This window comes from Chrysoperla carnea, chromosome 1 (genome assembly GCF_905475395.1).
Source record: "Chrysoperla carnea chromosome 1, inChrCarn1.1, whole genome shotgun sequence".
NCBI lineage: Eukaryota > Metazoa > Arthropoda > Insecta > Neuroptera > Chrysopidae > Chrysoperla > Chrysoperla carnea.
The window spans coordinates 118204578-118217072 of record NC_058337.1 but is presented as its reverse complement, the minus strand read 5'-3'; the positions used below and the strand labels follow the sequence as shown (position 1 = coordinate 118217072).

Genomic DNA, 12495 nt, shown 5'->3' with positions numbered 1-12495 from the left:
AACTGTTGAAAAATGAAAATAAATAAAAAAATTAATAGTACCTAATCAAAATAACAAGGATTTGGAGAGTGTTACAGTCTGTATAAAAAATGCACAGAACGATCTGAATATTATCTACACGAATTAAGCACTAAAATTAAGAGGCCATTTTGGCATGTGTCAAACATTTAAAAACCTAACCGGCTCTATATTTTATATAGGAATTTATTTACAAATAAAATAAAATTAATAAAAACGAGAACATTCTTTCATTACTAGAACAAAATTTTTTTACTGTAAAAATACTATCCCCTAATTTAAAACGAATAAAACGTAGTAAGTTTAGTAGAATCTAGTATTTAGTAACACATATGAAAGCATAAATGACTTTTTAACTTTTTCAAACTCCAAAAAATAGCAAAAAAATGGATGTATGGACAAGAGTTACTGATAAAAAAGAGTTAAATAAAACACCAACAAAACTTATTACTCAAACAATGTATGTAAACTTGAGTTTCCAAATAAAGTTAATTTTTGTAAAGTTAATTTTTTTTCTTGTTGATAGTAACTTAAATGGAGTTGAAGATACGCAAGCAGTAGAAATTGTGGGCCAAGATGTGATTGTAAATTGTACGCGAGGTGTTCATAATCATGGGAGTTCGAAAGTTAAGTTGAAGAGTATTGTCGATTATAATTGGGAGTCTAGATTGTATATGGGACAATTGGTTTCTGTACATATGAGTGGCAAATATATTGCATATGGAATTAAAGGTAAAATTTGTAGTGTTTTATTCATATTTATTTAAAATAAAAAAAATATATCATTTATATGTTGAAACATGATTAAACATGTTTTTAAACAGTCTTGAGTCTAGTTTAAACTGGATTTAGTGCATTGGAAAATTTTATGAACGCTTTAGTTTAGTAAGATCTTGTAACATCCTGTATACTACTATATGTTAGGCGTCGACTACCATTGACCCACCATTTGCCGTTTCATCGAGTGACCCATTTTTTAATTTCATGTTATCTATTTATTATACAGTCAAATTAGTCCATAAAATATAAGTAAGGTTACAAAAATTCGCATAGAGCTAAAAATTGGTATGAATGTTCAGAATACTATTATAAATGACTTGTGAAAAGTCCCCATCAATCCCCCTTGTGGAAAAAATTTTATTGAGGGGGGAAGTTTTCAAAAATAGGCTTTTAGCGTTTTTCAGCAAAACGATGAGTTTCACAGCAAAAATAGTTCAGACACAAATTATAGATAATCTGATTCTCTACCAAAAGTGTCTATACACCTTTTTTCATAATTATTGCCATTTTCGTGATATAGCGGTTCAAAGAATTGAACTAATTATTTTTTTCGTAATACATTTTTGAACCGTTATACGAGTAAAAATATGAGGACTTATTTTTGAAGAACCAAATTCTTTTTCTTGGCGCTGTCTTTTCACAGCATCAATGCTACTCTTTCGAGTATAATTTTTTCGACACTGCACATGAATTTTTACAGATGTCTGGTCAACCAGGTATTCCGAAAATTCACCACCTCTTTCAATACTTACGACTAAAAGTATTTTGTGGAGTATGATATCTTTGAAACGAAGCAGGAAACAACACTGACAATTGAATGGAAGACAGATGTTACTCAGGCCATGCTACTAAATAAAAATAGTGACGGATTTCTTGACGTTGATTTATATTCTAAAAATATTTAAATTTGATCATATTTTTACTCGTATAACGATTCAAAAATGTATATAAACGTGAATGTTACGAATAAAATAGTTTTATGCTATATCACAAAAATGGCAGCACTTGAAAAAAAGTGCAGAGACACATTTTGTAGCAAATTAAATGATCTACAATTTTTGTGTGAACTATTTTTGCTGTTAAACTCACCGTTTTGCTGAAAAACGCGAAAAACCTATTTTTGCAAACTCCCCCTCAATAAAATTTTTTGCACAAGGGGGATTGATAGGGACTTTTCACAATTCATTTATAATAGTATCCTGAACATTCATAGCAATTTTTAGCTCTATGGGAATTTTTGTAACCTTCAAAGTGTAATTTGACTGGATAATTAGTCATTTATTTTAAATAAATTACATTTTTGTTTCATTACAAAGTTTAAGTAATGAAATTGGGCAGGATGCAATGGCATTAAAAGCGTACTGCAATTATATTCTCGATAAATTTGTCTCTCATTTTGGTTAATTTTGATCCATAACCAAAAAACGGCTGTCGGCGTCTACTGTAGATAATTATTATTAATATATTATTTTGCCTAGTAGTACAGAAAGCTGCACAAAATATTGGAATCGTTCGTGTGGCTAGTCGAGATAGTGAACAACGTGCTCTGTTACGTGGTATGAAAGGACAGATACAAGATATTGCTTTCGCATACATTCCAACTCAATACATCCTTGGATGTGTGGATGAAGAAGGCTCATTATTCGTTCACAATGTGGATCACGATGAAGATAAAAATATTATGTATCCTTTTTTTAAGCTTTACAGTACAATACTCGCAGAAGTGTTGCCCCTTTGACTATCGTGGTGACTTTTGGCCTTGGTTCCGTGTTACTGAAAAAAAACATTACTGTAGAGCTTTTCTTCGGGTGCGGCTTTTTATTTATTTAATAGTGGCAAAATATCACACTTTTTTATAATGAAAAGGAGGACACAAATAAATTAAGGAAAATAACGCAATTAATTCTAGAAATATTCGATTAAAATTTGACCAGCTTAGGTAATTTCTATAGCCAGATGGTTTTAACTACAGCGACAATTGGTTAGACTAGTCCGTAATATAGATGAACTGCGATGATATCCTTAAATTGGGTTTTTAACTCTACAATTTGGTCTAATTACCTCCTTAATCACATAATATTTAGATGTACGCTACTATTGCATATTGTCCATACACCGGATCCAACTATGAATCCAATGTATCATCGAATACTATGGTGTCCGTATTTACCAGACGAGGAACCAAATTGTGAACCCGATGAAGATACAGCTAAATTATTGGTTTTAACGCAAGGAAGCAAAGGTAAAATTTCATTACATGTTCACGGATGTTGTTCTTCTTCAACAGCATCAAATCTTATTACGCCTGCGAATATTTGAAATGTGCATCGATTAAAATAACTGCTAACAAAATTATTTTCTTATTTAAACAGCTGAAATGTGGAATGTGGCTCAAGTGAATAAGTATAAAGGTGCCGGTCCACATCAACCTAATGATATTGAAGAAGGTTTTCTGGAAATCAATGCACATAAATTACCAATAATTGATGCAGCATTTTCACCAGATGGAACGGCTCTAGCAACGGCTAGTTTAGATGGAGATGTGAAATTTTTCCAAGTTTATATGCATAACGAATCAAAACCACGCTGTCTTCATCAATGGCAACCGCATGATGGCAAAGCATTGTCTTGTTTATTTTTCTTAGATGATCAATTAACATTTATACCAGAGTATGTATTTTAAAATTAAATTTTTACTTTCGGGGCGATAAATTATCGCCTCGATATCCACATTTATTTTCATTTTTTTTATCAATATAAGATTTTGATTTATTTTTAGTGTGCAATTTTGGAAATTCGCAATAACTGGATGTGATAATAATTCCGAATTAAAAGTATGGTCATGTGAATCCTGGACATGTTTACAAACCATACATTTTAAATTGGATCCAACAATCTTAACACCATCCACGGCTCCCACAACAACACCACCCATACCGTCAACAACTAATTCGTCATCTTCATCAATTTGCCTTAAAGCTGGTCTAGATAATTCAGCTGGTTATTTAATATTATCAGACATACAAAATCGTATATTATATGTGTGTCAAATACATAAAGATTTAAATGAACCATCGGCAAAGTTGGAAATGCTTTCGCAATTTTTTTTACAAGCTCCAATTTTGAGTTTTGGTATTATTGATGCAGGTGTACGAAAATTAAAATGTTCATCGAGTACTGAAGATTTATATCAAGTAAGTTTTAATTCATTTCAGAGTGGCACAAAACTGAGAAAATTAGAAATTATCCAGGAATACTATTAACAAAATTTTAATTTAACTTTCTTCTAGTAGTTGTATAACTAATCGAGGGAATAAAACTGAAAAAACAGTACTCAACTACGAACTTGTTTGCATTTTCTAAAAATCTATTAACGCGGAATTTTGCCCTGGTCTAATGCCTAATTTTCTCGACTAATCCTCAAAAACAAACTATATTAAGCATCATTGTTTATTTAACACGATTATTGCATTCTAGGATGGCATAGAAATCGAAGATGGTAACATAGTTGCAGTAAGTGTACGTATGTATATCGTACAGCCAAAAAGTTTACAAGAATGTCGTATTGTTTATCAACCTCAATTAGCTACGAATAATTCAGCAATCTCAACAATTACAGAGAGCATTGTTTTTTTACCTGATAAACCAACCAGCAATTCAAAAGCGGACGAAGATGATGATGCAATTGTTGAATCGGTTCAACAAAGCTCTACCGTTGTCAACAATATAATGGATGCAGAAATCACATCGAATCATTTAATGCTCGAGGTTATGAATCCAACGACACCGCTAAATTTAATGACCCCAGATTCGTTTAATTCACCAATACGACATAATTCTGATGAATTAACTAATGTACAAGTTCCAACATCTCAACCACAATCAACAGCATCGTCAGCGAGTTCATCAACTTCCTCGATAGATCCGGCTACAACGGCGGTGGTATCCACAGTTGATAAGACTGATCCTATTACTAAGGTGCCAGATCTTGATGATTCTGGAGGTGTGGACGAAGAATCAATTGTTTTTCAACGTATGCCAAAAGAATCTTCAACTACAACATTCGCTAGTGGAGGCTCGAGTCCTAGCCGGGAAGTACAAGAAATATTTTCGTTGAATTCAGCGACAAATTATCATAATGAATTTTATGATGAAAGTGATGTGAAAATTGAGGATGTGGAAACTATTAAGACTGAAAATTTAACAAATGATTCTCATGATCAAGGTAAGCTAATGAATTTAACTAGAAAATTAAGAATATAGAATCAAGAAGTGAGAATATCTCTAGCCTGGTCATCGTTATATTTTAGGGTATTCCTGAATTTCCGATCTTCTCTAAACGAATTGTTATCGAGCCCCCTAAGTTAACCTAAGAATTTTGAATTTTGGCTCTGATTTATCTAAAATAATTTTTATCAGAATTTGAGGCAAATAGACTCTCTCTGTAATTTTCGCATAATTATAGTCAGTGATATCAGATGATATAGATCATCTGATAGTGATATGAAACTTCGGGTGATACCTTAGAAAATAACCAGCCAATCGTCAAATGATTTGAATTTTGAAGAGTTTGTTTGCAATTTGGATAAAATCCAGTACGTGAGGTAACTCTAACTCAAAAGTTACAAAACTCGCGTTTGTTTGATAATTGGATGTATACTTTGTAAGATATCAATCAAGGAATGGCTACGACCAGCTCATCTTGATTACTAACACTTTGCGCAGGACATGTAGCGGGATAAACTGTGTATAACCACAGCTAGGCCATTCGACTGTGCTCTCCTGGAAAAAAAATAGAGCACAGTTGAGAAGGATGGCAGGAATCTTGACAAGATACTGCCGATTGAATGATCCCACTTGTAGAGCCTATATGGAGGACGATGAAACATGCATATATGTTACTTGCACCAGCAGAAATCTGCAGAGCGCCAGGTTCAGAATGTTTGAAACTGGAACTTTGGAACCATCAAATCTGGGAGAAATCCCGCCGGAGAAGCTGTGGGCTTTCTGCGTGGCGTCTGATCTTGACAGAATCCTATAGTTTCATCTGCTTAAATGAGAATTTTTTACTCGGAAACGTCTTGCTTTCGGGTGACAGGTTGATCTCAAGGAGAACACAGAGGACCCCTTGGTCTTTTTATTAAATGTTAACCAATTTGGCTTACTGTTTTTAAGATATTGGTTGAAATCATCAGAAATTTTGAATTTTTTTTTTTTTTTTAATTTAGATAACAATATCTCAGCAATTGAAGAAGGTGATGAATGGCCAAAAATGGCCATCATGAAAGTCGATGAAGTAATTAAAAGTGAAGAGAATCGTATGCCAAATCATCATATACATCATTTCCATCATCACGCACCACCTCCCCAGCCTCCGCCACAAGCTTCATCAGCACCACCTAGTGCATCATCTTCATCCAATAATAATGATTTAATCGATTCAACTTCTTCCACAAATAACAATAATTTAACCGATAAAACGTTACGATTAAAAATGTGCACACTAGAAGAACAAATAAAACAACAGAATGTACTGTTATTAGAATTAACACGGCAAATTAGTGAAGTGAATAAATTAGATAAACATCATTCAACAAATAATAGTGCACAAACACAAACAGCGATTAATCAGCTGAAAACACAGTTAACGCAACAGATTGAACAAAGCTTTCAACGGCATACACATGAACAAAATCTTATGTTGGAACAGTGGATGGTGTCTAGATCGAAAAAAGAACGAGAGTATCAAGAATCGTTAATGTCAATTGTGTCACAAGTTATTGGTAAGTTCATAAAATATTTTTACAAAGATTAGAAGGTTTGCTTCGAGAGATTTTTAATAGATTCTCTTGCAAAGGACAGCTATAAATAACAAACTTTGTAATTTGCGATTTTTTCTTTGTAAAATCACTGTCTATTTACACATTTTTATTATGAAACACATTTTTAAAAGCTTTTTCTATCTCAACACATTATACTACTTAACATATGAGGATGAGACTGTTCAATTCAATGGAAAACGCAGAAGATATAGTTTCATTTGAACAAATAAAAAGATACGAAAAAATTATACAGTCGAGGCTTGAATCCGTGTTCTCTAGCTATTCGGTTTAGGCCGTAACCAACTCCGTCAATCCTGTTTTATGCGAATGACTCAAATTGTATATAACCTCTTCGTTTTTTATTCTATTTGTATGTTTGTGTATACAGAACAAACAAACGTTTCACACTGCTATATACGTGATAAAAATTGCCTAATTAGTTCAGAAAAAAAGGCATTTGAGGTCGAAATTTAAAACTAAAATTCCAATTTTTACAGAACCGGGCTCAATATGTTCGTGAGAGGGTGTAGAAAAAGTTAGTTTGGCCAGAAAGTGTGGTCTTTAAACCACGCCGCGCATTCGTAATAACCTAACGTTGGGACTTTTTTCACCAAACCCCGCCGTTTTCGAGATGTTGGCGTTCCAAAAATAATCACTTTTTATACCATGTATATGAAATATACATAGTATATTAAGTTTAGTCCCAATTTTGTATTGCTTAAAAATATTGGTGCTACGAAAAAAATTTTGGTTTAGGTGTTCATAGAATCACCTAATTAGTTCATTTCCGTATGTCTGTCTGTCTGTCGTCTGCCCGTCTGTCATCGCGATTACTCTAAAACGAAAAGAGATATCAAGCTGAAATTCTTATAGTGTGCTTAAGACGTAAAATGTGAGGTCGAGTACGTAAATGAGCAACATAGGTCAATTGGGTCTTGGGTCCGTAGGACCCATCTTGTTAACCGTTATAGATAGAACAAATGTTTAAATGTAAAAAATGTTCCTTATAAAAAAATAAACAACTTTTGTTTGAAACATTTTCTTGTAAACATCACTGTTTATCCACGAGGGCGCTAATTAGGTGAAAATTTTGTAGTATGTATTAATATGGGAATATCAGTTATGTGTGGCTATTTAAGAGTGGAAATCTTTATTTACGTGACGTCAAAAAACAAACGATTGTCTATACATGGTCAAAACTGTCTATATATGGTATTTCAACAATTAACTCAGTCAATTGTTTGTTTTCACTTGTTATGCTAAAATTTTTTTATCAACAAATTTGGTGATTATAGATTTTTTTCTACACCTTCATACGAACAGTTTGCACCAGTTTTTTCGATTTTATTACCTCGAATACAGTTCAAATCTATTCAGAAATGAAATTCGATATATTGAACAGTTAAATATAACCTAATTGTTATTATTTTTATAGGCAACAATATTATTGATAAATTAGATACAATAATCACAAATGAAATAAAAAAACATATAATCCCAGAAATAATTGGGTCACTGGAACCATTAAAACGACAACTACATATGGAAATGACACAAAAATTAACTACCACCGATCATTTACTAAAGGAAAACATAACAAAATTAGTACATAGTAAAAGTGTTATGGATGTACTCGGACAATCTGTAACACAATCGTTACGTCCATATATTGAAAATTGTTATAAGGATACAATCGGTAACACGATTTTACCTGGTTGGGAACGTACATGCCAACAAATGTTTCAACAAATACATGATACATTTACTTGCGGTACGAAAGAGTATACAGTTTGTCTAGAAACACATTTAGAAAAACAACGAAAAGTTCAACAACAATATGAGAAAAGTGGACGAGATCATATGGTACAGCAATTACAAACAATTACAGTGGAGGCAATTAGAACGAATTGTGAACATATATCGAGTACGTTATCGTTGGAAATACAACAGCAGATACAAAAAACATTTATTGGGTAAGTCAACTATTTATCTTTAAAAGAGGAAAAGGGGCAGTGTTTGTTGCAGCAAACCTAATCTAAAGGTTCCGATCCTGAGTTCATGTAGAATTCTACTCCGATTCAATCCTTGCTAGAGTAGTGAAACTATATTTATAGATAACATCTCGCTCGGAGATTTAAAGTTAAGAAAGATTTAATCTTCAGATCCTTAAACCTTGCTAATAACGCATTTAAAAATAAACGTATTTAATCGCTTAACTACCAAAATTAGACAAAATCGAATTGGAACACCATTGAACTCCCTCTAATATTATTATTTTTGGACCAAACTCTTCTTAGATGTGTAGATAATAATAGGAAATTCACAAATATCATCACATAATCGTCCAATTTTTACAATTACAACAAGTTAAAGAATATTATCAATCATCTCAAATCTGGCGCCTAAAAATTTGCTTTCAGTTATTTTTCTTCTCAAAACAGATTCTTTATTAATTTTATTTATGAATTTTGATTTAAATATAATTTTTAAATTTTACAGTTTTCAAGAAAATTTAAAATTAGCAATTCGACAAGAAGTTAAAGATCAAATTGATAAAGGTTTTCGTAATCATGCTGCTGTACTAGAAGATAGTGTTATTAATGCTGTTAAATCACGTGCTGTCACACCTTCGCCACATATAATTGATTCACAGGTAAAAATATAGCTTAATCCAAAAGATAAATATAATAAAAATGATTTATTTAAAACTTGTAATTATTTTGAATTAGGTTCAACAAGCACAAATTCAACAATTAATATCACAAGGTAAATATAATGCAGCATTTCAGCAAGCATTATCAGCTTCGGATCTATCGTTAGTGGTATACACTTGTGAAAAAGTGAATCCACAATTAATATTTAATCAAACGCCATGTTTATTACAACAAAACGTTTTATTATCATTAATTCAACAATTATCCGCTGATATGACTAATCATACGGAAATTAAATATAAGTAAGTATTATTGAATTTTTATTGTTAAATTTTTGTAGTTAAATTTCCTTGTTTTGATTATTCAAAATTCAAAATATCTTTCATTGAAACCTCGTTAAAAACATTTTAAAAATTGTGTGTCTTCGACTCCAATCCTATAACAATGAGAACACCTCAACAAGGTTAGAAAACAGTCTCGGATTAACAGTCTTCAGGGCAATCAACCTTCGAAAGAGTTTGAAAAAGTTAAAGTTTTTTGATTGAGATTTTTATCTAAATCATAATCAAAATTTTTCAATTTTACTTCTTTATTTAACGGTTAGATAAATATTGCTTAAGAAACCCGCCGAAAATCTCCAATATAGGGTAAAGACAACCCAATAAAAACATAAACATTCAATTTATTTAACCGTTGGATAAATGTCTTATTAAGATAACGTCGAAAATTTCCGCAAAATATACAGATGCGAATTGGATTTCGATATTGTAGAGTTCACAAATCGTCCAAAACGTCGAAAATTTCCGCAAAATATACAGATGCGAATTGGATTTCGATATTGTAGAGTTCACAAATCGTCCAATGAATTCGACTATTGTTTTTTTTTTTAAGTTAAAATTACTCTTTATACCGAATTGTATTAAATCCTTTCTTAAATTTGTTTCGATTTTCCTTTTAAATTTCAAAAAATCTATGAAATTTTGAACCGAAAAATACAAATTCTCGGGTTTGCATGATGTTTGGGTGCATAAATTTCTATCTACTAAGCTTATATCTTATTTCTCTAGCGCATGGTGACATCTTCCTTATTCCTGTATCAAATACCATGATTTACCCCTTATTTTAAAAACATTAAAATATACCACTTATATTTTATATTATATTCTTAAATTTGAGATTTAAAATCTCAAATCCGCCATAATCGTAACAAACAAAAATAAAAAAAACCTAAAAAGTATAAAAAAATTAAGTGTGTAATTTTTAATAGGCGAACATGTTTCGAGGTAGTTAACGTACATTCTTCGAGATATCAGAGTTATTAGTTCTGGGCATGAAATCAACACCAACCTTGCCTACTCTTTTTAAGGTGTTGAATGTCTAACACGTTTGAATTGTAACCTATTATTTCCTCCAAAACTTCTAATTGATCATCGTGTAAAATTATTGGATGTGGTAATGACCTTTTGAATTTTTGTTTTCAGATACTTAGAAGAAGCAGTAATGAATTTACAAACAACAAATCCAATGACACGAGAACATATGCCAATTGTTCTAAAAGAATTACAAAGACAATTAACGACATTTATAAATTGTAATCCAAATAATAAAATTACACGGCAAATGAAAATGCTTTTAATGGCGACACATTCTTTAATACAGTAATTAAATTAAAAGAATAAATAACTTAATTACTTCCAAAAGATTTTTTAAACAAAATATACGATTTATTAATGAGAATGGTGACTGGTGTTGTCAATCGATCGAATCCAAATAGGATCCAAATGACGACATATAAATCAAAATGCGAAATGATTATTTTTTAAGCAAATCAGATTTTATTTCAAAAAAAGAACGTCGCGCGATGTGGTTTATTACAAAGTTTACTTTAAAAAAAATGAAAAAAAGCAATAAAAAATATGTATTGTTTTAAAGCATGTGTAACAGAATTATGAGGCTTTTTTGTACAAAAAAAAAAAAAAAAAAAAAATATTATTTGACGTTATACAAGAGACGAGAAGAGTATTATCATGGTTTTAAAATATGTAATTTATTTGAAAGTCTTTAGTTTGAACAAAAAAAAAAGTATATTTTTAATAATAAATGAATTTAAAAGATATTGATCAATAACAAAATAATAATAAATTACTATGGAAAATTATTTTATTTTATTTTTTATTTTTTTATCGTAATGTTTTCTTTTAAGGGAGCTCTTGAATGGGAGATCTTCTCAAAGGAATTGAATATTATTTTCAATCAATGATGTTAATATGATTTTTTTTAAATCTGTACAAAATTTCAGCACACTTTGTCCGAGACGATTTGGCAACTATTTTATTAATAAGTCACTCTTTTAATTAACCTTCGATGCAAAATGAAGGGTGTTATAAATTTTAACTTTTACTTTTAAACGGGCATTCTAAACTATGTTTCAAGACTGTATATACAGGACGTTCTGTTATTAACTGCAGATCGTTGGCCTACAGAATAAGTTCATAAAGACGAACAAAAAAGCTCTTTACCAAATTTCGATCTGAGTCCTGATTCGGGAGATGTGACTATGGGAAAATAGAAAGATTTATGAATTCACAGACCTATCAAATTCATTAAATTAGTAGTTGTCACTTTAGAATATAGAGGAGACTTTCATAAAACAATAATTGATTGTAAATTGATTTAATTGGGTAGTGAATACTAAAAAAAATATTTTATTGTTATTATTTATAAAGAAAACAAAAAATAATTCACCAATGGACAGTTACATGTGGGAGGTATAAAATTTCATATTAATATAGGTACGGGGCAGGGGGGAATAAATTGTGTAATACAGAACACAAAATCTTAAACATTGTATCACTTTACAACTTCAACACACAACATACATACTTTGGTTTGTTTCGGTGTATGTGTATCTCTTTTTGATTCGAAGGTTAAAAATAAAAACAACGTTGCTACATATTATTTATTTCACTCTCAAAATTAGATCAAGATTTTCCTATGCAAGGGTTCCCTTAATACATTTTTCCAATGAAAATCAGAATTTGGACAAGTTTTCAATTATAACTATTTTGACTTAAAGAATAGTGCCACTTTAAATAATGATCCTCAATTTCTTGGTTCAGGATGTCGATATTTCGGAGATCTTGAGGAATTTTCGCTTGTCTTTCAACGTACACAATCAAATGGTTTTTAATCAAATAACTATAATTTTTAGTAAGACCTTG

General features: G+C 31.0%; 1 protein-coding gene across 3 annotated transcripts; it reads left to right on the top strand.

Annotated features, from left to right (window-relative positions):
* Positions 1 to 267: 267 nt before the first annotated feature.
* LOC123304908 (enhancer of mRNA-decapping protein 4) lies at positions 268 to 11319 on the top strand. 3 transcript variants are annotated; one of them, XM_044886458.1, is made up of 13 exons: positions 286 to 312; positions 398 to 478; positions 545 to 750; positions 2280 to 2481; positions 2883 to 3040; positions 3171 to 3468; positions 3578 to 3992; positions 4276 to 5023; positions 6027 to 6581; positions 8056 to 8593; positions 9120 to 9273; positions 9350 to 9576; positions 10756 to 11319. In XM_044886458.1, exons 2-13 carry the CDS (start codon positions 405 to 407, stop codon positions 10934 to 10936), a joined length of 3756 nt encoding a protein of 1251 aa, XP_044742393.1. In that variant the 5' UTR covers positions 286 to 312; positions 398 to 404; the 3' UTR covers positions 10937 to 11319. The 3 variants fall into 3 exon arrangements, with proteins under 3 accessions (XP_044742390.1, XP_044742393.1, XP_044742391.1); XM_044886456.1 differs by having other exon boundaries at positions 286 to 315; XM_044886455.1 differs by having other exon boundaries at positions 268 to 478.
* The last annotated feature ends 1176 nt before the right edge of the window (positions 11320 to 12495 follow it).